This window comes from Homarus americanus, unplaced genomic scaffold, assembly GCF_018991925.1.
Source record: "Homarus americanus isolate GMGI-L3 unplaced genomic scaffold, GMGI_Hamer_2.0 scaffold46583, whole genome shotgun sequence".
Classification (NCBI taxonomy): Eukaryota; Metazoa; Arthropoda; class Malacostraca; order Decapoda; family Nephropidae; genus Homarus; species Homarus americanus.
This window is the reverse complement of record NW_024731675.1, coordinates 553,774-580,510: the sequence shown is the minus strand read 5'-3', so window position 1 is coordinate 580,510 and position 26,737 is coordinate 553,774. Positions and strand designations below refer to the sequence as shown.

General features: G+C 42.3%; 1 protein-coding gene and 1 long non-coding RNA gene across 3 annotated transcripts in view; both read right to left on the bottom strand.

Annotated features, from left to right (window-relative positions):
- Positions 1 to 13,133: 13,133 nt before the first annotated feature.
- LOC121867698 lies at positions 13,134 to 17,783 on the bottom strand. Its single transcript, XR_006089221.1, has 2 exons — positions 13,497 to 17,783; positions 13,134 to 13,466 (listed from the first exon to the last, which is right to left on the bottom strand). It is a non-coding gene; the product is annotated as an uncharacterized LOC121867698 (long non-coding RNA).
- Positions 17,784 to 23,072: 5,289 nt separating this feature from the next.
- LOC121867697 (1-phosphatidylinositol 4,5-bisphosphate phosphodiesterase epsilon-1-like) overlaps positions 23,073 to 26,737 on the bottom strand; it is a 47,914-nt gene continuing 44,249 nt past the window's right edge. For both annotated transcript variants that reach the window (XM_042367716.1, XM_042367717.1), the window contains one exon: positions 23,073 to 26,482. In XM_042367716.1, coding sequence (XP_042223650.1) covers positions 24,156 to 26,482 — 2,327 coding nt within the window. In that variant the 3' untranslated portion in view covers positions 23,073 to 24,155. The remainder of the gene's footprint in view (positions 26,483 to 26,737) is intronic.

The following is a 26,737-nucleotide window of genomic DNA, read 5'->3' as shown; positions in this document are numbered from 1 at the left end:
GTAGATTCCGCTCCAGAAGACGGTAGGATTCTCAGAAAACGTAGGATTCCGTCCCAGAATGGTAGGTAGGATTCTGCCCAGAAGACAGTAGGATTCCGTCCCAGAAGACGGTAGGATTCCGCCCAGAATAGGGTAGTATTCCGCCCCACAATAGTGTAGATTCCCTAAATATGGTAGGATTCTGCCCCAGGAGACGGTAGGATTCCGCCTCAGAATACGGAAGGATTCCATCCCCAGAATAAGGTAGGATTCCCCCCAGAAGACGGTAGGATCCGTCCCAGAAGACGGTAGGATTCTGCCCCAGAATAGGTAGGATTCCGCCCCAAAGTAGGTAGGATCCGCCCAAAATACGGTAGGATTCTGCCAAGACGGTAGATTCCGCCAGAATACGGTAGGATTCCGCTTGAGATACGGAGATTCCGCCCCAGAAGATCGGTAGATTCCGTCCCAGAAGACGGTAGGAGTCCCCAGAATAGGTAGGATGCCGCCCCATAATAGTGTAGGTTTCCGCCTAAAATACGGTAGGATTCTGCCCCAGGAGAAGGTACGATTCCGCCTCAGAATACGGTAAGATTCTGCCCAGGAGACAGAAGCATTCCACCTCAGAATACGGAAGGATTCCATCCCAGAATAGGTAGGATTCCCGCCCCAGAAGACGGCAGGATTCCGTCCCAGAAGACTGTAGGACTCTGCCCCAGGAGACGGTAGGATTCCGCCTCAGAATAAGCGGGATCTCGTCCCAGAATAGGTAGATCCTGCCCCAGAAGATGGTAGATTCCGTCCCAGAAGAGGGCAGGATTCTGTCCCAGAATAGGTAGGATTCCGCCCCAAATTACGGTAGGATTCCGCCTCAGAATACGGTAGGATTCCATCCCTGAACACGGTAGATTCTGCCCCAGAATAGGGTAGATTCCGCCCCAGAAGACGGTTGAATCAGATAGCAGATTCAGCCCCAGAATAGGTAGGATTCCGCCTCAAAATACGGTAGATTCTCCCCAGGAGCATGGTAGGATTCGCCTCAGAATACGTAGATCTGCCCAGACATGAAGGATTCCGCCTCAGAATACTGTAGGATTCCACCCCAGAAGACGGTAGGATCTCCGTTAGAGAATAGGCAGATTCTACCCCAGAAGACGGTAGGATTCCGCCCCAGAATACGGTAGGATTTCGCCCAGAATACGGTAGGTTCCGCCCCTAAATTAGTAGTGGATTCGCCCCAGATGTAGGATTCTGCCTAAAATACGGTAGGATTCTGCCCCAGGAGACTATAGATTCCGCCTCAGAATACGGTAGGATTCTGCCCAGGAGACGGTAGGATTCCGCCTCAGAATGATGTGCAAGATTCTGCCTCGGAGAAGCATTCGCCTCAAAATACGGAAGGATTCCATCCCAGAATACGGCAGGATTCCGCCCCCAAGACGGCAGGATTCCACCCCAGAAGACGGTAGATTCTGCCCCAGAATAGGTAGGATTCCGCCCCAGAGTAGTGGTAGATTCTGCCCAAAATACGGTAGGATTCTGCCCCAGGATACGGTAGATTCCGCCCAGAATACGGTAGGATTCCCCTGGAACATCGGTAGGACCGCCCCAGAAGACAGTAGGATTCCGTCCCAGAAGACGGTAGATTCCGCCCCAGAATAGGTAGGATTCCGCCCACACAGTGTAGATTCCGCCTAAAATGGTGCAGGATTCTGCCCCCAGGAGACGGTAGGATTCCACCTCAGAATAATGGAAGGATTCCATCCCAGAATAGGTAGGATTCCCCCCCAGAATAGGTAGGATTCTGCCCAGAAGACGGCAGGAGATTCCGCCCCAGAATAGGTAGAGGCCCCAAATAGTGCAGGTTTCCGCCTAAAATACGGTAGGATTCTGCCCCAGAAGAAGGTAGGATTACCAGAACAGGTAAGATTCTGCCCCAGGAGACAGATGCATTCCACCTCAGAATACGGAAGGATTCCGCCCCAGAAAGGTAGGATTCCGCCCCAGAAGACGGTAGGATTCCGCCCCAGACGGTGATTCGCCCAGAATAGGGTGGATTCCTCCCCAGAATAGGCAGGATTCCGCCAAAAATACGGTAGGATTCTGCCCAGGAGACGGTAGGATTCCGCCAGAAGGTAGGATTCTGCCTGAGAACATGGGATTCCGCCTCAGAATACGGTAGGATTCAGCCTGAGAATACGGTAGCATTCCAGCCCAGAAGACGGTAGGATTCCGTCCCAGAATAGGGTATTCACCCAGAAGACGGTAGGATTCCGCCCAGAATACGGTAGATTCCGCCCCAGAATAATGTAGGATTCCGCCCCAGAATACGGTAGGATTCTTGCCCAGAATACGGTAGGATTCCGCCCCAGAATACGGTAGATTCTGCCCCAGGAGACGGGAAGATTCCGCCTGAATACGGTAAGATTCCGCTCCAGAAGACGGTAGGATTCCGCCAGAATAGGGTAGATTCTAGCCCAGAAGACGGTAGGATTCCTCCCCAGAATACGTAGGATTCCGCCCCAGAATACGGTAGATTCGCCTAAAATACGGAAGGATTCTGCCCAGGAATGGTATGATTCCGCCAGAATACGGTAGGATTCCGCCTCAGAATACGGTAGGATTCGCCCCAGACAGGGGTAGATTCCTGCCCCAGAGACAGTAGGATTCCGCCTCAGAATACGGTACGATTCCGCCCCAGAAGACGGTAGATTCCGCCCCAGAAGACAGGTAGGATTCCGCCCCAGAATAGGTAGGATTCCTCCAAGAATAGGGTAGATTCTCCAAAAATACGGTAGGATTCTGCCCCAGAAGACGGTAGATTCCGCCCAGAATACGGAGGATTCTGCCCCAGGAGACAGGTAGGATTCGCATCTCAGAACTTGGTAGGATTCCGCCCCAGAATAGGATAGATTCCCCAGATGACGGTAGATCTCCCAGAAACGGTAGGATTCCGCTCCAGGAAACGGTAGGATTCCGTCTCAGAATATGGTAGAATTATGCCCCAGGAGACGGTAGGATTCCTCCTCAGAATATGGTAGAATTCTGCCCCAGAATACGGTAGGATTCTGCCCCAGAAGACGGAAGGATTCCGCCCCAGAATACGGTAGGATTCCGCCACAGAATACGGTAGGATTCCGCCTGAGAATACGATAGGATTCTGCCCCAGGAGATCATAGGATTCCGCCTCAGAATACAGTAGGATTCTGCTCCAGGAGACGGTAGGATTCTGCTCCAGGAGACGGTAGGATTCCGCCCAGAATAGAGTAGAATTCCGCCTAAAATACGGTAGGATTCTGCCCCAGGAGATGGTAGGATTCCCGCCTCAGAAAACGGTAGGATTCCGCTCCAGGAGACGGTAGGATCTCACCCCAGAAAACGGTAGGATTCACCCCAGAAGACGGTAGGATTCCGTCCCAGAAGAGGGTAGGATTCTGCCCCAGAAAACGGCAATATTCCGCCCGTAATACGGTAGGATTCCGCCCCAAAATAGGGTAGGATTCCGCTTAAAATAGGGTAGGATTCTGCCTCAGAATACGGTAGGATTCCGCATAAAATACGGAAGGATTCTGCCGCAGGAGACGGTAGGATTCCACCTCTGAATAGGGTAGGATTCCACCTCAGAATAGGGTAGGATTCTGCTCCAGGAGACGGTAGGATTCCGTCTCAGAATATGGTAGAATTCTGCCCCATGAGACAGTAGGATTCCACCTCAGAATACGGTAGGATTCCGCCTCAGAAAATGGTAGGATTTCACCTCAGCATACGGTAGGATTCCGCATAAAATACGGAAGGATTCTGCCGCAGGAGACGGTAGGATTCCACCTCAGAATACGGTAGGATTCCATACCAGAATACGGTAGGATTGCATACCAGAATACGGTAGGATTCCGCCCCAGAATCAGTATTATTCCTCCTCAGAAAACAGTAGGATTCCACCTCAGAATACGGTAGGATTCCGTCCCAGAATAGGGTAGGATTCTGCCCCAGGAGACTGTAGGATTCCGCTTGAGAATACAGTAGGATTCCACCTTAGGATACGGTAGGATTCTGTACCAGAATAGGGTTGGATTCCGCCCTAGAATTGGGTAGGATTCCGCCTAAGAATACACTAGGATTCCGCCTCAGAATTCCGAAGGATTCCGCCTCAGAATACACTAGAATTCCGCCTCAGAATACGGTAGGATTCCGTCCCAGAATAGGATAGGATTCTGTCTCAAAATGCAGTTGAATTCTGTTTCAGATTACAGTAGGATTCTGCCTCAGAATACAGTAGGATTCCGTCCCAATATGGTAGTATTCTGCCCCAGGAGACGCTAGGATTCCGCCTCAGAATACAGTAGGATTCCGCCTGAGAATACCGTAAGATTCTGTCTCAGAATAGGGTAGGATTCTGCACCAGAAGACGGTAGGATTCCGCCCCAGAATACGGTAGGATTCTGCCACAGAATAGGGTAGGATTCCGCCTAAAATACTGTAGGATTCTGCCCCAGGAGATCATAGGATTCCGCCTCAGAATACAGTAGGATTCTGCTCCAGGAGACGGTAGGATTCTGCTCCAGGAGACGGTAGGATTCCGCCTCAGAATACGGTAGGTTTCTGCCTCAGAATACGGTAGGTTTCTGCCTCAGAATACGGTAGGATTCCGCCTAAAATACGGTAGGATTCTGCCCCAGGAGACGGTAGGATTCCGCCTAAGAATACGGTAGGATTCCGCCCCAGAAGACGGTAGGATTCAACCCCAGAAGACGGTAGGATTCAACCCCAGAAGACGGTAGGATTCCGCCCCAGAGTAGGGTAGGATTCCGCTTAAAATAGGGTAGGATTCTGCCTTAGAATACGGTAGGATTCCGCATAAAATACGGAAGGATTCTGCCGCAGGAGACGGTAGGATTCCACCTCAGAATAGGGTAGGATTCCGCTCCAGGAGACGGTAGGATTCCGCCTCAGAATATGGTAGAATTCTGCCCCAGGAGACTGTAGGATTCCACCTCAGAATACGGTAGGATTCCGCCTCAGAAAAGGGTAGGATTCCACCTCAGAATACGGTAGGATTCCGCATAAAATACGGAAGGATTCTGCCGCAGGAGACGGTAGGATTCCACCTCAGAATATGGTAGGATTCCGCCCAGAATACAGTAGGATTCTGCCTCAGAATACGGTAGGATTCCGCTCCAGGAGACGGTAGGATTCCGCTCCAGGAAACAGTAGGATTCCGCCTCAGAAACACGGTAGGATTCCACCCCAGAAGACGGTAGGATTCCACCCCAGAAGACGGTAGGATTCCACCCCAGAAGGCGGTAGGATTCCACCCCAGAAGACGGTAGGATTCCGTCCCAGAAGAGGGTAGGATTCTGCCCCAGAAAACGGTAACATTCCGGCCCGTAATTAGATAGGATTCCGACCCAGAATAAAGTAGGATTCCGCCAAAAATTGGGTAGGATTCTGCCCCAGAATACGGGAGGATTCCGCATAAAATACGGAAGGATTCTGCCGCAGGAGACGGTAGGATTCCACCTCAGAATACGGTAGGATTCCGCTCCAGGAAACAGTAGGATTCCGCCTCGGAATACGGTAGGATTCCGCCTCAGAATATGGTAGAATTCTGCCCCAGGAGACGCTAGGATTCCACCTGAGAATACGGTAGGATTCCGCTTCAGAATAGGGTAGGATTCCACCGCAGAATACGGTAGGATTCCGCTCCAGGAGACAAAAGGATTCCGCCTCAGAATACGGTAGGATTCCGCTCCAGGAGACGGTAGGATTCCGCTTCAGAATACGGTTGGATTCCGACCCAAAATAGGGTAGGATTCCACCTAAAATTGGTGGGATTCTGCCCCAGAATACGGTAGGATTCCGTCCCAGAAGAGGGTAGGATTATTCCCCAGAAAACGGTAATATTCCGCCCCGTAATACGGTAGGATTCCGCCCCAGAATAGAGTAGAATTCCGCCTAAAATACGGTAGGATTCTGCCCCAGAAGACGGTAGGATTCAGCCCCAGAAGACGGTAGGTTTCCACGCCATGAGAAGGTAGGATTCCATCCCAGAATACGGTAGGATTCCGTCCCAGAGTAGGGGAGGATTCTGGGCCAGAAGATGGTAGGATTCCGCCCCAGAATATGGTATGAGGCTGCCCTAGAATAGGGTAGGATCTGCCTAAAACACGGTAGGATTCTGCCCCAGGAGACGGTAGGATTCTGCCCCAGGAGACGGTAGGATTCCACCTCAGATTATGGTAGGATTCCGCTCCAGGAGACGGTAGGATTCCCCCTCAGAATACGGTAGGATTCCATCCCAAATTACGGTAGGATTCCGCCCCAGAATAGAGTAGAATTACGCCTAAAATACGGTAGGATTCTGCCCCAGGAGACGGTAGCATTCCGCCTCAGAATACGGTAGGATTCCGCTCCAGGAGACGGTAGGATTCCACCCCAGAAGACGGTAGGATTCCGTCCCAGAAGAGGGTAGGATTCCACCCCAGAAGACGGTAGGATTCCGTCCCACAAGAGGGTAGGATTCTGCCCCAGAAAACGGTAAAATTCCGCGCCGTAATACGATAGGATTCCGCCCCAGAATAGGGTAGGATTCGGCCTAAAATAGGGGTGGATTCTGCCCCAGAATACGGTAGGATTCCGCTTAAAATACGGAAGGATTCTGCTGCAGGAGACGGTAGGATTCCACCTCAGAATACGGTAGGATTCCGTTCCAGGAGAGGGTAGGATTCCGCCTCAGAATACGGTAGGATTCCGCCTCAGAATATGGTAGATTTCTGCCCCAGGAGACGGTAGGATTCCACCTCAGAATACGGTAGGATTCCGCTTCAGAATAGTGTAGGATTCCGCCTGAGAATACGGTAGGATTCTGTCTCAGAATAGGGTAGGATTCTGCCCCAGAAGACGGTAGGATTCCGCCCCAGAAGACGGTAGGATTCCGCCCCAGAATACGGTAGGATTCTGCCCCAGAATAGGGTAGGATTCCGCCTAAAATACTGTAGCCCCAGGAGATCATAGGATTCCGCCTAAAATACTGTAGGATTCTGCCCCAGGAGACGGTAGGATTCCGCCTCAGAATACGGTAGGATTCTGCCTCAGAATACGGTAGGTTTCTGCCTCAGAATACGGTAGGATTCCGCCCAGAATAGAGTAGAATTCCGCCTAAAATACAGTAGGATTCTGCCCCAGGAGACGGTAGGATTCCGCCTCAGAATACGGTAGGATTCCGCTCCAGGAGACGGTAGGATTCCACCCCAGAAGACGGTAGGATTCCACCCCAGAAGACTGTAGGATTCCGTCCCAGAAGAGGGCAGGATTCTGCCACAGAAAACGGCAATATTCCGCCCCGTAATACGGTAGGATTCCGCCCCAGAATAGGGTAGGATTCCGCTTAAAATAGGGTAGGGTTCTGCCTCAGAATACGGTAGGATTCCGCATAAAATACGGAAGGATTCTGTCGCAAGAGACGGTAGGATTCCACCTCAGAATAGGGTAGGATTCCGCTCCAGGAGACGGTAGGATTCCGCCTCAGAATATGGTAGAATTCTGCCCCATGAGACAGTAGGATTCCACCTCAGAATACGGTAGGATTCCGCCTCAGAAAAGGGTAGGATTTCACCTCAGAATACGGTAGGATTCCGCATAAAATACGGAAGGATTCTGCCGCAGGAGACGGTTGGATTCCACCTCAGAATACGGTAGGATTCCATACCAGAATACGGTAGGATTCCGCCCCAGATACAGTATTATTCCTCCTCTGAAAACAGTAGGATTCCACCTCAGAATACGGTAGGATTCCGTCCCAGAATAGGGTAGGATTATGCCCTAGGAGACGGTTGGATTCCGCTTGAGAATACAGTAGGATTCCACCTTAGGATACGGTAGGATTCTGTACCAGAATAGGGTTGGATTCCGCCTTAAAATAGGGTAGGATTCCGCCTAAGAATACACTAGGATTCCGCCTCAGAATACCGAAGGATTTCGCCTCAGAATACAGTAGGATTCCGCCTCAGAATACGGTAGGATTCTTCCTCAAAATAGGGTAGGATTCCGTTCCAGAATAGGGTAGGATTCTGCCCCAGGAGACGGTCGGATTCCACCTCAGAATACAGTAGGATTCTGCCCCAGGAGACGGTAGGATTCCGCCTCAGAATGCAGTAGATTCCGCCTCAGAATACAGTAGGATTCCGCCTCAGAATACAGTAGGGTTCCGCCTCAGAATACAGTAGGATTCCGCCTAAGAATACAGTAGGATTCTGCCCCAGGAGGCGGCAAGATTCCGCATGAGAATACAGTAGGATTCCGCCCCAGAATATGGTAGGATTCCGCCTCATATTACGGTAGGATTCCGTCCCTGAATAGGGTAGGATTCTGCTTCAGAATACACTAGGATTCCACCTCAGAATACAGTAGGATTCCGCCTCACAATGCGGTAGGATTCCGTCCCAGAATAGGGTAGGATTCTACCCCAGGAGCCGGTAGAATTTCGCCTCAGAGTAGGGTAGGATTCTGCCTCAGAATACAGTAGGATTCCTCCTCACAATACGGTAGGATTCCGTCCCAGAATAGGGTAGCATTCTGGCCCAGTAGACGGTAGGATTCCGCCTCAGAATACTGCAGGATTGCTTCAGAATACGGTTGGATTCCGTCCCAGAATAGGGTATGATTCCGCCACAGGAAACGGTAGGATTCCGCCTCAGAATACGGTAGGATTACGTCCCAGAATAGGGTAGGATTCCGCCACAGGAGACGGTAGGATTCCGCCTTAATATACAGTAGGATTCCGCCTCAGAATACAGTAGGATTCCGCCTCAGAATACGGTAGGATTACGTCCCAGAATAGGGTAGGATTCCGCCACAGGAGACGGTAGGATTCCGCCTTAATATACAGTAGGATTCCGCCTCAGAATACAGTAGGATTCCGCCTCAGAATATAGTAGGATTTTGCCTCAGAATACGGGAGGATTCCGAAACAGAATACAGTAGGATTCCGCCTCAGAATACGGTAGGATTCCGTCCCAAATAGGGTAGGATTCTGCCCCTGGAGACGGTAGGATTCCGCCTCAGAATACGGTAGGATTCTTCTTCAAAATACGGTAGGATTCCGTCCCAGAATAGGGTAGGATTCTGCCCCAGGAGATGGTAGGATTCCGCCTCAGAATACAGTAGGGTTCCGCCTTAATACAATAGGATTTCGCATCAGAATACAGTAGGATTCCGCCCGAGAATAGGGTAGGATTCAGTCCCAGAATAGGGTAGGAGTCTGCCCCAGGAGACGGTAGGATTCCGCCTCAGAGTACAGTAGGATTTCGCCTCAGATTACAATAGGATTACGCCTCGGAATACAGTAGGATTCCACCTCAGAATACGGTAGGATTCCGTCCCAGAATACGGTAGGACTCTGCCCCAGGAGACGGTAGGATTCCGTCCCAGAATACGATAGGATTCCGTCCCAGAATACGATAGGATTCCCTCCGAGAATAAGGTAGGATTACGTCCCAGAATAGGGTAGGATTCTGCTCCAGGAGACGGTAGGATTCTGCCTCAGAATACGGTACGATTCCGCCTTAGAATACAGTAGGATTCCGCCTCAGAATACGGTAGGATTCCGTCCCAGAATAGGGTAGGATTCTACCCCTGGACACGGTAGGATTCCGCCTCAGAATACGGTAGGATTCCGTCCTAGAATAGGATAGGATTCTACCCCTGGAGACGGTAGGATTCCGCCTCAGAATACAGTAGGATTCCGCCACAGAATAGGGTAGGATTCTGTCCCAGAATAAGGTAGGATTCTGCCCCAGGAGACGGTAGGATTCTGCCTCTGAATACAGTAGGATTCCGCCTTAGAGTACAGTACGATTCTGCCTCAGAATACAGTAGGATTCCGCCTCAGAATACAGTAGGATTCCGCCTCAGAATACAGTAGGATTCCGCCACAGAATAGGGTAGGATTCCGTCCCAGAATAAGGTAGGATTCTGCCCCAGGAGACGGTAGGATTCTGCCTCAGAATACAGTAGGATTCCGCCTTAGAGTACAGTACGATTCTGTCTCAGAATACAGTACGATTCCGCCTCAGAATAGGGTAGGATTCCGTCCCAGAATAAGGTAGGATTCTGCCTCAGAATACAGTAGGATTCCGCCTCAGAGTACAGTATGATTCCGCCTCGGAATACAGTAGGATTCCGCCTCAGAATACATTAGGATTCTTCCTCAGAATGCGGTAGGATTCCGTCCCAGAATAAGGTAGGATTCTGCCCCAGGAGACGGTAGGATTCTGCCTCAGAATACAGTAGGATTCTGCCTCAGAGTACAGTACGATTCTGCCTCAGAATACAGAAGGATTCCGCATGAGAATACGGTAGTATTCCGTCCCAGAATACGATAGGATTCCGTCTGGGAATAGGGTAGGATTTCGTCCCGGAATAGGGTAGGATTCTGCCCCAAAAGACATTAGGATCCCTTCCCAGCATACGGTAGGTTTTCGTTCCAGAATAGGGTAGGATTTCGTCTCAGAATAGGGAAAGATTCTGCCCCAGGAGACGGTAGGATTCCTTCTCAGAATACAGTGCGATTCCGCCTCAGAATACAGTAGGATTCCGCCTCAGAATACAGTAGGATTCCGCCTCAGAGTACAGTATGATTCTGCCTCAGAATACAAAAGGATTCCGCATGACAATACGGTAGTATTCCGTCCCGGAATACAATAGGATTCCGTCTGGGAATAGGGTAGGATTCTTTCCCGGAATACGGTAGGATTCTGCCCCAAAAGACATTAGGATCCCTTCCCAGTATACGGTAGGATTTCGTTCCAGAATAGGGTAGGATTTCGTCTCAGAATAAGGAAGGATTCTACCCCAGGAGACGGTAGGATTCCGTCTCAGAATACAGTGGGATTCCGCCTCGGAATACAGTGGCATTCCACCTCAGAATACAGTAGATAATCTACAGTAAAGTACATTATCTACTTTACGAGAAAGTAGATTATCGAATTTTCGGGGAAGTAGATTATGGACTTTCGTGGATATATTACCGAGTTTTCCGCCAAAGTCGATAATCTACTTTCTCGAAAAGTAGATAATCTACTTTTCGGGATGTAGATAACCAACTTTTCCGGAAAGTAAATATTTCTCATTTTCTATGATACAAATTTCCCGTTTTCTATGATAATCTACTTTGGAAAATGTTAATATTTCCCAAAAATTCGATAATCTACTTCCACGAAAAGTAAATAATCTACTTTTCAGGAAAGTAGATAACCAACTTTCCCAGAAAGTAGATATTTCCCATTTTTCATGATATAAATTTCCCGTTTTCTATGATAATCTACTTCGCAAAATTATGTAATATTTCCCCAAAAGTCGATAATCTACTGTAGTGGCTCCTCTCCCCTACAACTTCCAACTGAGCTCCGGCCGCGCGCCGACCAGCCAATCAGCGTACAGCCAGCTACGCCGAGAGACTAGGTCTATGCAGAGGACGTAGGGGTACGATCGCCGACCTAGTCTCGACCATCAACCTCCAGTTCAGGATCAGAGCGTTTCACACCTTACGCTTGAGCCGCTGTGATTGGCCCTCTCGCTACGCGCACCCCAAATCCTGATCCTCGTAAATTGTATAAATACGGCCATGCCTGCCCAGGGAGAACATTCTACACTCAGCTACTGGACCAGCAACATCTCTCACAGCTCCTCACCTAGTCACTCCTCAGCACTGCGCTGTACAACAATATATATACAGAAAGTGCATTGTGAGTTTCTATCCTACCTCATTCCTGAGTGGAGATATCTACATGTACGTACGTTTGTGTGCCCATTTAAAGAGAATTGACAACTGGCCACATACAGTACGCTACACTACTTCCCCAAAAAGTATATAATCTACTTTTCTGGAAAGTAGATAACCAATTTTCCCAGAAAGTAGATATTTCCCATTTTCTGTGATACAAATTTCCCGTTTTCTATGATAATCTACTTTGGAAAATATGTTAATATTTCCCAAAAAGTCGATAATCTACTTCCACGAAAAGTCAATAATCTACTTTTCCGAAATGTAGATAATCTACTTTTTGGGTTACCTGAATAGAAGGAGTTAAGTGTATGGCCAGAGGGTGTAACAAAGACTTATTAAGGTGGTATGGGTGCAGGAGAGGATAGTGAAAGGGTAAAATAGTAGGTTGGACTGGGTCACCACTTCAGTTGCAGGAGGAAACAGGTGGACCACTATTTTGAGGACAAACAGGGAAGAGGAGGCGTGGAGGCTGTTGTCCGGCCGGCTTGGCAGATAATATACTACAGTAAGATGCTTTAAAGTGTGACATTGTGATCTTGTGTGATGATCTTGTGCATCAGCAAAGTGTAGGTAGTTATAAAACTTTGTATTACTTGAAGATAATAGATTTATTTCTACATAAGTAATCTACACATACAACCAACATATTCAATGGTTTTTACTGTAAGAATTATCAAGTACCGACGTAGCGATCGCTGGCCATCACAGAGGCTGTTGGCAATGGGTAAGAAGTTATCTAAATATCAAAAGTAGAAAACACTTACTCAGCCGCTTTACAAGTGATTCTTACACAACAAATAACAACAAGGAATTTAGTTCAAAATATTCACAAAAGAAAACATTAACAGAGCGAGGATTACATTAACCACATATTTTAGATAACCAGTTTGTTACTGAAAATGAGAGGATGTTGCAGTAAAGTAAGTTTTGATTTTAATGTAATGTACTGATGCCTGCTGAGAGTTAAAAAAAAAAAAATAATAATAATAATTATAATTATAATTATAATTATAATTATATATATATATATATATATATATATATATATATATATATATATATATATATATATATATATATATATATATATATATATATATATATATATATATATATATATATATATATATATATAAGCATGAAATATTCACGTGTATCTTAATTTATATACATTATAACATACAATGTGAGCCTCGGAGAGTTGTGTTGTAGGCAAACCTTCCTTCCTCGACCTCTTGTCAACTCAACCTGTACAAATGTTAATCTTCTGTACTATGTGATAAAATGAATTAAGTCGCCAAAACTGAATATATTCTGCACCTTAACATCCAGCAACACATATAAAACAGCATCGTGTTTAGTGGACCATAAATATAAGAGCAACCTGTTGACAACTTACAACCAATTTAACTTTTATCAGTATTCATCCTAATCATTAGTCATCTATAATCCTGACCGTATGCTCTATTATTAATCCATTTAATTCTTATCCTAATATACAATAAAGAATTAAATTCTTTTCAGTTAATATGAACTGGTTATTTAACACCAGCATTGCACTCTGATAATGAATGGCCTAATATTTATTTCATCTTGAGTAGGAAAATTTTTCAAAAGTAATTTATTCAAGGTAATCAGATGCTAGTTAAAGTGACATTAATGAGTCATGGAAACACTATTGTAGACGTCTTCCCTTCTGCCTTACCTCTTGGTGGTCTACCATACTCTACAGTACCTCTTGGTGGTCTACCATACTCTACAGTACCTCTTGGTGGTCTACCATACTCTACAGTACCTCTTGGTGGTCTACCATACTCTACAGTACCTCTTGGTGGTCTACCATACTCTACAGTACCTCTTGGTGGTCTACCATACTCTACAGTACCTCTTGGTGGTCTACCATACTCTACAGTACCTCTTGGTGGTCTACCATACTCTACAGTACCTCTTGGTGGTCTACCATACTCTACAGTACCTCTTGGTGGTCTACCATACTCTACAGTACCTCTTGGTGGTCTACCATACTCTACAGTACCTCTTGGTGGTCTACCATAAACAGACCATTACTCTAGGTCTCTATCCATTATAGTTTAATTTATGTTAATATTTCTGCAGTTGTCCCCATTCCTCACTCTGCCTTGTACAGTACAGTTCCAACCTTCTTATCTATGTGTGTAGATGCAGGTAAAGGTTGATGGCTTTACTTCCTCTATAACCAAATATAAATGTGAATTCCCTGAAGAAATAAAGAGTGGTCATCATACTACTGTACTGTACTGTACTGAACTGTACTGCGCTGAACTGTGCTGTACTGTACTGAATCGTGTTGTACTGCACTGTACTGTGCTGTACTGTACTGTACTATACTGTGCTGTACAATACTTTACTGTACAATACTTTACTGTACAATGCTACTTGAGAGGGGTAGGTTAGGTTATTGTTAGGATGGCTGTACTGGAAGAATCAATTAACTCTATTTGTACAGAAACATTGGCACTACTGTTTATTTTATAGTGAGTACTGTACGTTTTATGGTGAGTACTGTACGTTTTATGGTGAGTACTGTACCGTTTTATAGTGAGTACTGTACCGTTTTATATATTTCTCTCATAATAAAAATAAATTCCACAACTATTCCCGTATTTGTAAACTAATGAAAGTAAGATTTTTGATATGGTCTTGAGATATGTTTGTGTACTAAAACTATACTTAAGAAATGACAAGAGAATCACCTGAAGATTAGGTCCTTTCCAGTTTTCATCTGATGATTAACCACCCGTTACTACTTAGAGAGTTAGGTTAATCTTAATATGAAATAAATATGGGGAATGCAAACCTTGTAACCTGTACAGTACAAGCAACTGTAGTATAGCTGTTTTTCAAATACTATATTGTAAAATGTTATCTCTTAAATCTGTGACTACATATTCTTAAAAAAACAATAACTTCAAATAATTCTCACAAGTAAAATTTCTAGTATCGCGTAGCATTGAAATAAGTTTTAATCAAGAAATTTCTCACTTGGTTGACCAGTGGTAACGTATGAACAGTAGCTCTCACCATTGGGTTCCATCCCCAGTGTATCAGAGATGTTAGACCCTACCAAACATGGCAGGTACTATACTGTTTCCTCCTGTACTAACACTGGACAAAAAAGTTCAAAACAACGTAACAAAAAGGCAACCTAATAATATCGATGAACATTTTAAAATATATAGTGAAGATAAAGATCAAATGAAGAACAAAATTTATCGTCATTATGTTTTGATTTTTAATTTATTTATTTAATGATTTTTCTCCATTACCAAGTGAGAGTTTCTATGCGTGATATTAGTAACGTCTACAGTCTTCTATGTCATATTAACAGACATCCACACTTCTGGAACATTACTGGTGAGTCTCTAATAATTGTTTTGAGGCGAGTAACATTGTAGTCCTCTGTAGATGTTCAGTCACCAATGCTCATTAGTACAAATGATAAGAAGCTACAATTTACAGTCTAAATGGAAGAAGATGAAGCAAATCACTTCTTATGCTCTTACCTATCCATTATTTTGCTTGTAATTTGGCTGATTCACTATTAAATAACGGCTTTAATGGGAGGCGTTTGTTTTTCATAGGATACCGGAGTACAGTCCCCAGACAAAACCGACCATGAAGACTACATCGACTAAGTCTTTTGAGAACCTTAGGTAATTACTCTCAGTTTATACAGTATTTATAACCATACAAGAATGTTTATATAACAAAATCAAACTGCACAACGTCCTTCTCGTAGGAATGAATCTGTGGAATAGTTGCATATGGATATTGTTCTACTCTACCTCTACTTATCATGTTTGTGCTTTTTGTAAAATATACTTAATTATATATCACAAAAATAAATATCAATATTGTAGTGTAATTGTTAAAACAAGAAGAATGATCATGAGTGTATGTCTGTCTCACCCGGCTGGTCAACTGCCCATTGTACTGTACTTCCGATATAGTTTTTCTTTAAATTTAATTAAGTTCTTTTATAATTTATTCAAATCAGTAACAAAAGGACCTTTAGACATGATTTTCAACTAACGGTGTTCGACGAGAAACACTAACAAACATATGGTGTGGCTTTTGAAGGTTGTGACAAACTGCTTTATAACAAAAGACACCTTTGTAAGTTGTGAACACTTGATGAGTACAGTGGATGTACTGCATTTTAATTATATATTCAGCTTTAGATACTATATAAAAAAGGGTGAAAATGGTCATTCAATATGCAACAATCAAGAGTTAAACAAATGATCAGTAAAGACAATATCTTCTGCTTAATATCTTCATACTGTGTTTGGTGCAGACCTTAGGCCAACCAGGTGGTCCACTTGAAGGAAAGTTTATATCAAGACTTAGTTTCTTGATGGAGTGTTTACACTGTAATACATGATCTACGTACACTATAGTCCATATATTAAAATTAAATGTGAATAAACAAATTAAGATCACCTTCGAGTAGTGACACATTATATCTGTAGTACAAGACACTGTAGGCACAATATAGTGTATCAAAGAGTATGAAATATTCCAGGATTCCTAGAGTCAGGTTATTACAGTTGTAGTTAATGAGAGTCAAATTATAAGATTAATAACTGGGTGAGTTTAACCTCATTTTTTAACAACTTTGACGACACTAAATGGCAGATAAATACACACACTGTTCAGTAAAGAAAATAAAATCATGCTTGTGAAGTCATAATTATTATAGCAATATAAAGAAAGACAGTTTTATAACATCACATAATGACCAAAGATCATGTATTTTAATGTACACTTTGTCACTGTACAGTAACCAGAATGAAATAAGTCTGGTGAAGTGCAATTTTTGGGCTGAAAATTTGAAGGAAACAAAGTTGTATTTTGAAGTTTATCATTTACCAACTCTAAGACCAAGAAGCTGGAAATCTTGCATACCCATTCTGACCGTGAAAACCTTTTGTAGCTTCACACACAGATGGTGGATGTGCCTACAGGAGGTCATATTATGTAGCCTCACACACAGATGATGGATACCCCTACAGGTTCTCTTAACTGGGAAGTATCAATTTGTTATGGACAAAATCACCAGGCAGGTAGAGTACACCGGTATATTTAAAGGCCTGTTGACATAACCTGAGCTGTACTGTACTGTACTGTACTGTACTGTACTGTACTGTACTGTACTGTACTACAGCTGAAGGTCTACAGTGACTACAGCTAAAAGTCTACAGTAACTACAGCTGAAGGTCTACAGTAACTACAGCTCAAGACAAAATAAGTAAGGGTTGCTAATCTTCACGTGGCCCATAAGTTGTATAAACCAAACACACTGTACTTGCACCATTTTGGGAGGGAACAGTTTTACCAGTCAAAACCTTGGGTATATTATTTGTGAATTATTGATATGAATATTTATTTATCCTTTCAAAAACTTAACTGAAAAAATTCTTTAAATTTGTGTTTGGTTAGATTTCCAATATTTTACTTATACTGTACGGTACTATAGAGTATATTACATGTGAACAGTAAGAAGACTTGTCAATGTTTTTAGCATATCTGATTAGTATACACGTACCTTACAGTATATTCTTTATGGATCATTCAACACCTGTAATTCTGATACGGGAAACCCATTAATTATCAATACAAATACATTTTCTTTCCTAATAGCACTTGGTTATATTGATACACATATGTTCTTTACATTTAGAGCCTTAAAGAAACTTGCAAGAATATAGTTAGTTATTTCTGCTTTCTTTAAATTACGTGTAATGTTAGTACAATTACTGTACACTTTCCTACTGTACCTCCTCCACCATGTCTATATTTCTTTCTCACGATCCATTATTTATCAGTGTTTTTATTAACATGAGTCCCGCCATCATGTAATCCACCCCTGGGGTTAATAACTTAACAAATAAACACGGGTATAACACTCACTCTACTGTACTGTACTGTACTGTACACACCTCTTATAACACTCACTCTACTGTACTGTACACACCTCTTATAACACTCACTCTACTGTACTGTACTCTACTGTACACACCTCTTATAACACTCACTCTACTGTACTCTACTGTACACACCTCTTATAACACTCACTCTACTGTACTGTACTCTACTGTACACACCTCTTATAACACTCACTCTACTGTACTGTACTCTACTGTACACACCTCTTATAACACTCACTCTACTGTACTGTACTGTACTGTACACACCTCTTATAACACTCACTCTACTGTACTGTACTGTACTGTACACACCTCTTATAACACTCACTCTACTGTACTGTACTCTACTGTACACACCTCCTATAACACTCACTCTACTGTACTGTACTGTACTGTACACACCTCTTATAACACTCACTCTACTGTACTGTACACACCTCTTATAACACTCGCTCTACTGTACTGTACTGTACTGTATTGTATTGTACTGTACTGTACTATACTGTATTGTACTGTACTGTACTGTACTGTACTGTATTGTACTGTACTTTACTGTATTGTACAGTAATGTACTATACTGTATTCTATTGTTCTTTACTGTATTGTACTATACTGTACTATACTGTACTGTACTGTACTATACCGTATTGTACTGTACTGTACTGTACTGTACTATACTATACTGTACTGTACTGTACTGTATTGTACTGTACTGTATTGTACTGTACTGTACTGTAGTATATTGTACTGTACTGTACCGTATTGCACTGTACTGTACTATACCGTATTGTACTGTACTGAACTGTACTGTACTATAATATACTGTACTGTACTGTACTGTACTGTACTCTATTGTACTGTACTGTATTGTACTGTACTGTACTGTACTGTATTGTAGTGTACTGTACTGTACTGTATTGTATTGTACTGTACTGTATTGTACTGTACTGTACTATACTGTATTGTACTGTACTGTATTGTAGTGTACTGTACTGTATTGTAGTGTACTGTACTGTATTGTACTGTACTGTACTGTACTGCACTGTACTATATTGTGCTGTACTGTACTGTACTGTACTGTACTGCACTGTACTATATTGTGCTGTACTGTACTGTACTGTACTGTACTGTACTATACTGTACTGCATTACACTGTACATACTGTATTGTATTGTACTGCAATGTACTATATTGTACTGTACTGTACTGTATTGTACTGTACTGTACTATATTGTACTGTACTGTACTGTACAGTATTGTATTGTATTGTACTGTACTGATTGTAGTGTACTGTACTGTATTGTATTGTACTGTACTGTATTGTATTGTACTGTACTGTACTCTATTGTACTGTACTATATTGTACTGTACTGTACTGTACTATACTGTACTGTATTGTACTGTACTGTACTGTACTATACTGTGCTGTACTGTACTGTACTGTTCTGTACTGTACTATACTGTGCTGTACTGTACTGTACTGTACTGTATTGTACTGTACTTTACTGTACTGCACTGCACTGGACTGTACTGTACTGTACTGTAATATACTGTGTTGTACTGTACTGTACTGTACTGTACTGTATTGTACTGTACTGTACTGTACTGTACTGTACAGTGAACCCTCACTTTACGCGGTCAATTGAACCCACGGAGGCCCGCGTAAAGCGAGAAACGCGTAAAGTGAACAGCATAACATATGGGATTAAATGAAATAGAGACCGGCTGACCCCCAAACTCCACTTTTTCCGACACAATACCTATGTTCTAGTAAAAATAACATCTTAATTTTTTGATGGTACATGCACACAATTAATACTTAAGAGAAATAGAGAAATACAGTCGCCAAGTTAATGTCCATTCAAATACAGTTGTACCCCAATTTACGCGGTCAATTGAACCCACAGGGTACCGCGGAAAGTGAAAACCGCGAAAAGTGAACAACAGAACATATGGGATTAATTCCAATAGAGGCTGGCCTGACCCCCAAACTCCACTTTTTCCGACACAATACCTATGTTGTAGTAAAAATAACATCTAAATTTTATGATGGGATGCTCACACAATTAATATTTAAGAGAAATACAGTCGCCAGGTTAATGTCCATTCAAATAATGGACTCAAATCCCCCCCCCCCCCTCTTCCCAGCTCACTGGCCCCTACCTCTCTGAGAAATGATTGGGTGAAACACTAGATTTTAACGTTTAGTAATAAATAATACCTCAGACTAAAGTTAGGATAATATAATTGACATTTCTGGATTCCTTGCAGGTCAGGGAATATTTTGAATGTAAACTTCATATATTTTGCACAAAAGATAAAATACTTGCTTTGTGTAAACCAAATTATTACATTAGATCTAAAATTTGTATATCTAATGCAAAATCCATGATGTTTATTTTCAAAATGATTATCATATTGTAAGAATTCCAGCAATGTAAATTATATTCTGGTCCAGTAATTTGTATGAATTTTATGAGCTAAAACAAATATCTTCAGTTAATAAAAAAAAAAAATATTCTTCACGACACTATCTGTCAATCAAAGTACCCCACCTTGCCTCCCCCCCTCTTCCAACTGCGCCAGATGGTCGGTCGGTCCCAACCCTCCCCCCACCCCCCACCTTCCCTCCCTTCCAGAGAAATGTTGGGTGAAAGAACTAGATTTTAACTTTTAGTAATAAATAATACCTCAGACTAAAGTTAGGATAATATAATTGACATTGCTGGATTCCTTGCAAGACCAGGAATATTTTGAATATACACTTCAAATATTTTGCACAAAAGATAACATATTTGCTCTGAGTAAACAAAATACTTGCATTAGATCTAAAATTTGTATGTCTAATGCAAAATCTATGATGCTTATATTCAAAATGATCATCAAATTGTAAGAATTCCAGCAATGTAAATTATATTCTGGCCGGATAATTTGTATGAATTTTATGAGCTAAATAAAAAAATTATACTTCACCCGCGTAAAGGGGTACACGCACCGCGGAATGTGAGCATCCCGGGTTCTGGCAGGGTACCGCGTAAACGTGGAAACGCGGAATGTGGGACCGCGTAAAGTGAGGGTTGACTGTACTCAGAAGCAGCCCATCTTGGCCTCAACACAGCACCACTGGTGTACACATTCCCTGGTCTATTACATACTGTATATACAGTTAATCCTAAATTCTAATGTAAATGAATCATATTTCAAGAAAAAAATTTAATATCCATTGACAGCAAAAATACAGTATTATCTACTGTCAATTGTAAAAAATATTACATTTAACAATGAATCTTAAACTTATATTAAAGATTTGTGTGGAGTCACATGTACAGTGAAGCACTTGACTCTTGTTTACTGCACTGTACTGTATAATACAAAAGACCTTTGACAAATACTTTGATTATACAACATCAATGGCATTCTTCAACTACATCATAAATAATCCACTATTTTATATATATATATATATATATATATATATATATATATATATATATATATATATATATATATATATATATATATATATATATATATATATATATATATATATATATATATATATATATATGTATATATATATGATATGTTATATTTTGCTGGATCTTATACTGTGCAGTACAGTATATTGAAGTAAGTTGTGTACATCCAGCAGCACAAACATGTTACCTTGTACTGTACTTTACATAGTGGTAAAGGTCAGAGTACCTCTAGTTGTGTTGACTATAGCATCATTGAGCTTTAAACAGTGATATGGTGAATACAATACAATACTCCGAGTTTGTATCGACCTTTCAATATTGTTTTTCAGTTCCGTCTTGACACACATGAGATTCATACTGGGAATGCATAATAACTTATTGTGTTGAACTGTAAACATATATATAAAATTTAAATTAAATTATATATGTACTATACTGTACTGTACTGTCAAGTTACAGTGTTAAGTTACTTCACCTTTACACAACCTATACTGTAATAATATATAAGGTATCCTAGAGCTGCAGAAAACAACGGTATATTCATAAGAGTTACAGTACATTATTAAAGTTTTATAATGGTGTGAAAAAGATGGATGATAAACTATGATTATCAGTCTAGGTATAAAGAAAACTGTAGTGAAGAATTAACACACAGTTTTACACAACTCAGGTGCCTAATATTGGCTTCACAGTGAAACGCCCACATAATGGTCTTCTCCAGCCATATAACCCCTTAGATGAGAGCTTCATATCCAACGGACCCTCGATGTATCAGATTCCCTCTCCATATATTATACATAGTCCATTAAATAGAGTTTTCACTGCACTGTTATATAACTATTAATATTTAACTTTAGAGAAACAAAAGAAGTGACAATCAAGGATTATTAGTAACTTGGTGAGAAAACTTACGACCAACACTCAAGATACAAACATTACACTGGTTTATAACAAGAGGCTTGACTTCTTTTACTATAAAATAAAGTTGTTCTTTTAAACTCTCTCTCTTTCTATATATAACTTAAAACAAACTTTAATGAATTACATACAGTATATTGCCAACCCCTTGATCATGTTACCTTATTCACCACACCTATACTGTACAATAATTATATTAACATAACAAAATATCAATAATCAATAAAATAAACAATTCCATTTATTTTTTCCGCTCCTGTCCGCAAGGATTATAACTTTACTTTTAATTTCCAACTTATTATAAAATTATAATAATATAGTTGGTTCTTTAAAGTACTGTACTGTATAGAGTGGTTGGGGCGGTGACTGTCCTCAAGGGGTCAACAGCCTGAGGTCAATATATACTTTAATCAAGAATAATTATTGAAAACTTGTTCTTTATACCAACATCAATTTTTCTTGTAAGGTTTTTTAGGGCAAATTATTATTATTTCACTAAAGATGGTGGGGAGCTTAGGATGGTGGGGAGCTTAGGATGGTGGGGAGCTTAGGATGGTGGGGAGCTTAGGATGGTGGGGAGCTTAGGATGGAGGGGAGCTTAGGGTTGGGGAGCTTAGGATGGTGGGAGCTTAGGATGGTGGGAGCTTAGGATGGTGGGGAGAGCTTAGGATGGTGGGGAGCTTAGGATGGTGGGGGAGCTTAGGATGGTGGGAGGTTAGGATGGTGGGAGGTTAGGATGGTGGGAACTTGGGATGGTGGGGAGCTTGGGATGGTGGGGAGCTTAGGATGGTGGGGGGCTTGGGATGGTGGGGATGGGATGGTGGGGAGCTTAGGATGGTGGGGAGCTTAGGATGGAGGGGAGCTTAGGGTTAAGGGGAGCTTAGGATGGTGAGAAGTTTACAGTAGGATGGTGGGGAGCTTACAGTAGGATGGTGGGGAGATTACAGTAGGATGGTGGGGAGATTACAGTAGGATGGTGGGGAGATTACAGTAGGATGGTGGGGAGATTACAGTAGAATGGTGAGAAGCTTAGGATGTTGGTTTACAGGATTAAATCTGGTATGGATATTATTTGTGGCTTATCATAAGGTAATTAACCCAGATGTAATATATCTTAGTTACCTATAAAACACATATATACACGATATAATACATCAAGTACAACAAGGATAAGTTCACTGATAAAGAAGAGGTATTTATGCAAAATATTTCATTTGGGGGACAATATACAAGATAATAGTAATTACTTTATCTTCATATTTACATTATTTACAAGAAATTCTAATTTATCCAATATCAAACCTCACAGTAAGGCCGTCTTAACCCGTTCTCCCATCACTAAAAAGTAAACACACTGAATGAGGCCAAATGGAACATCAAAATCACATTAATGATTAGTACACATAAGTCCCTTGATCCATAGGGTGGTTTAAATATACTCACTTCTCGACCTGTCAGCCAACTACAGTACACTAATCACACTGTGATTTAGTCTTAGAAAAGTGTTATTTTAAAAACACTGGATGGCTTCATCTCACTGAAATTATCTACACTTGAGTCAATCACTTTTAGTATTTCAGGCAAGACAAAAACTGTCCATTATCAGAACACAAATGGTGACTCTCAAACTCTGCAACAGCACTTTGGTTAACAAGTACTCCACATGGATTTATTTATTCTTAAATGGTTTTTATAAAGTATTAATGGCCGTTCATTGTAAGAACATGATCGGGATCTGTATCTGACTTCATAAAATTGAAATCATTACAATCTTTGGTAGGACACGGCACTACACTAACACACCTTGGGGTGCTCTCAACATTGAGATCACAGGAAACACGTTTTTTTTTCTATATATAAATATGTCCATAAATAATAATTCTTTAACAATATTATTAAATTAATTATTAAAAAACAATATACAATTTCAATATTTAAAATTATCACTTCCATTAAACATTTTCTCTAAGTACAATACTTGTTTAGAGTTTTAAATACAGTCAAATTTGTGATAAGTGCTGCACATATTTATCTCCACACTCTCTGAAACTTTTTAAGGGAGACTTTTTTTAGTTTATGAACAGCAGCGCGAAGGTCAGAGGGAGGATGCTCTTCGTCCGAGAGAATTTCCCCCTCAGAGTGAGCACCACTTGAACCACCTGCTCTCCATGTGTCATGAAGGCTCTTGAACCTACGATCGGGAAAATTTTCGTGAGGAGCGGCAAGAGCACTCGGATCACTGTACGTCTCTTTAACGGGTCGTCGTTCGTAGTGCCTCGATCGGCTGACGCGACTTATCGCCGTCGAAAGTGTTAAACTGAGTGCCGAGGCAGCTGCGGTCGCCCTGCTGAAAGTACCATCCAGAGGAGCTCCTCGCTCTCTCAGCACCAACTTTCCCAGTGTTTTCCAAGCTGCCTGCACCTTGTATATATTTTCAATGTCCGGTAAGATCCTCCGTTCCACACGAGGACAACGGCGCCGTTGCGTCGTTCCTCCCGTCGGTTCTGTCAGTTGACCATATTCTAGTTCTTCTACGAGCACAAATCTGGCAGGGTCTTCCATTCGACGAGCTTTTACCAACGCTTGAGCCAGAATGTCTTGTGCTGTGCTAGAGGTGGGTGCCTTCAGAATAGTGTATGGAATCTGAGAAGACACATTGTACACACACACCAGGAAGTTGTCCTCTTCCTCCCAACCTTTGGCTTCTTCATTAAGTTCTCCTTCAACATTTTTCTTTTTCTTTTCTTTAGACGCGGTGCTCATGATGGTGGTGAGCCACGCCCTGGTGCTGGGGTCATCTGAAGTTTTCTTCAGGACAAACTTGCCCTCTCCTTGCCAGTGTGATTGAGCCTCCAGCGGCCTCTCATTCATGTCCAGGATCCGCTGAGTGGTGGGATTATCGCCTCTCTTTTGCCATCCCTTGGCTACTTCCTCAATTAGGATATAATCTTCTATTCTGGCGCCTATTCCAGTTTTTAATACCGCTTTGTTAATGACGTCTCGCGTGGTGCAATCCTGCGTGGCGCTGATCACCGTGTATGGTTCGTCCGGAACTACCCCGTGAATCTTCACAAAGAACTTTCGTCTTTTGAGTGGCACTGTAGGTGTTGTATCATGGTGTTCCACAGCCGATTCCTTTGCCTTTATTGAATCTATAGTAAGGTCTTGACTTGGAGAGAGCTGCTGAATCTCATATTCCTCTTCTTCCATTAGAGTATAAATAAAGAGAGTAGAGACTGGAAGAGGTTGATTTTGTTGATTCCGAAGACGAACGTGGCGATATCCTCGTCTTAAACATCGCAGAGGTAAAATCCGCTGTGCCGTCACATGTCCCGTTGCAGTGTCCGTCACGGTCAGTCGTAAAAATGCAAGATCTTTGAACATGACGCGAATATTAAAAGGGTCATTCCAAATTGGATTGAATGAATTTCTGTGAATAGTTTTTGTTTTGAACTTATTACAATCAACAGGAATACCAAGGATTTCCACCTCCACTTGAGGGCTTCCCTGAAAGTTGTTTTGGCACACGTATTGTCCTGAAATCACTTTCACCTTAAGACTTAATACATGGAGTCCATCAAATTCTTTGTCAAATGGATTAAATCTTCTGTACATCATGTGAGTGTCATCCCACATTACTTTTGGTTTTGGAGTATAACCACACCTTCCATTCTGCTCAAACATAGCATAATTAAGATGTAAGTATGTATCATCTGTCTGATAGTTTAGTGCAGCCATCTGAATGCCAAATGCCCAGAAGTAAAGAGGGTTGAAGTTTGAAGAGTCGATCCGCATGGCGGCAGGATAGGTACGCATGAGTTGGGTTTCCGTGTGCTGTATGGCATCCAGAGGCTGACGACGACACAGGCGTTTGGCGGCATTTTCATTAAGGGACGAACACTGATAACATGGATGAACACCCATTGGTCTCTTGAGGATGGGGGGTTGTAATATAGGTTCTAGGCGACTGGGGTCTGAAGCCATTTGTGTATGCACTAAAATTGGAGTATTCGTAATAATTGGCGGCTGAACTGTACTTTTTCTCCCACCAACTTTCTTTGCTTTTACAGATTCTCTGGGACTAGCAAGGTTGAATCCATGGAACTTTACAGCTTGGCAATAATTGACCAAATCTGAGAGTTCTTTAGCTATCTGGCTGCTTTGTTTATTCTTTTTAGGAGGAATTATTTCATCGTCTATATACTCCTCGCTCTGGGATTTTGGTCGTAAACGACTTCCTTCTGCACTAGACAGGGATTCCGTCCGTGTTCCCATGGACACACTCTTAATGACTGAGCAATGTTTTTCATCTTCAAACAAGCTGTCATGATGTGCAATATCAAATGGATTGTGTTCTGGAATGAAGAAGAAAATTAAAAATTGAAGGGTACAAACAATAAATATAAACAGAGTTTGATATAAAGACTTTAAGTGGTCTCAGAGACATATTGATGTACATAAATCATTATCCAAGGTCAAAAGAACACAAGATTTGCTCACCAGGGGACGACCACCCATGTCACCCGCCCCTTGATCCAGAGCACAGTGAAAGTGGAAAGACATTTATATGTGTTTCCTTTATTATATTGTCACTGTTTTCAATTGTGAAG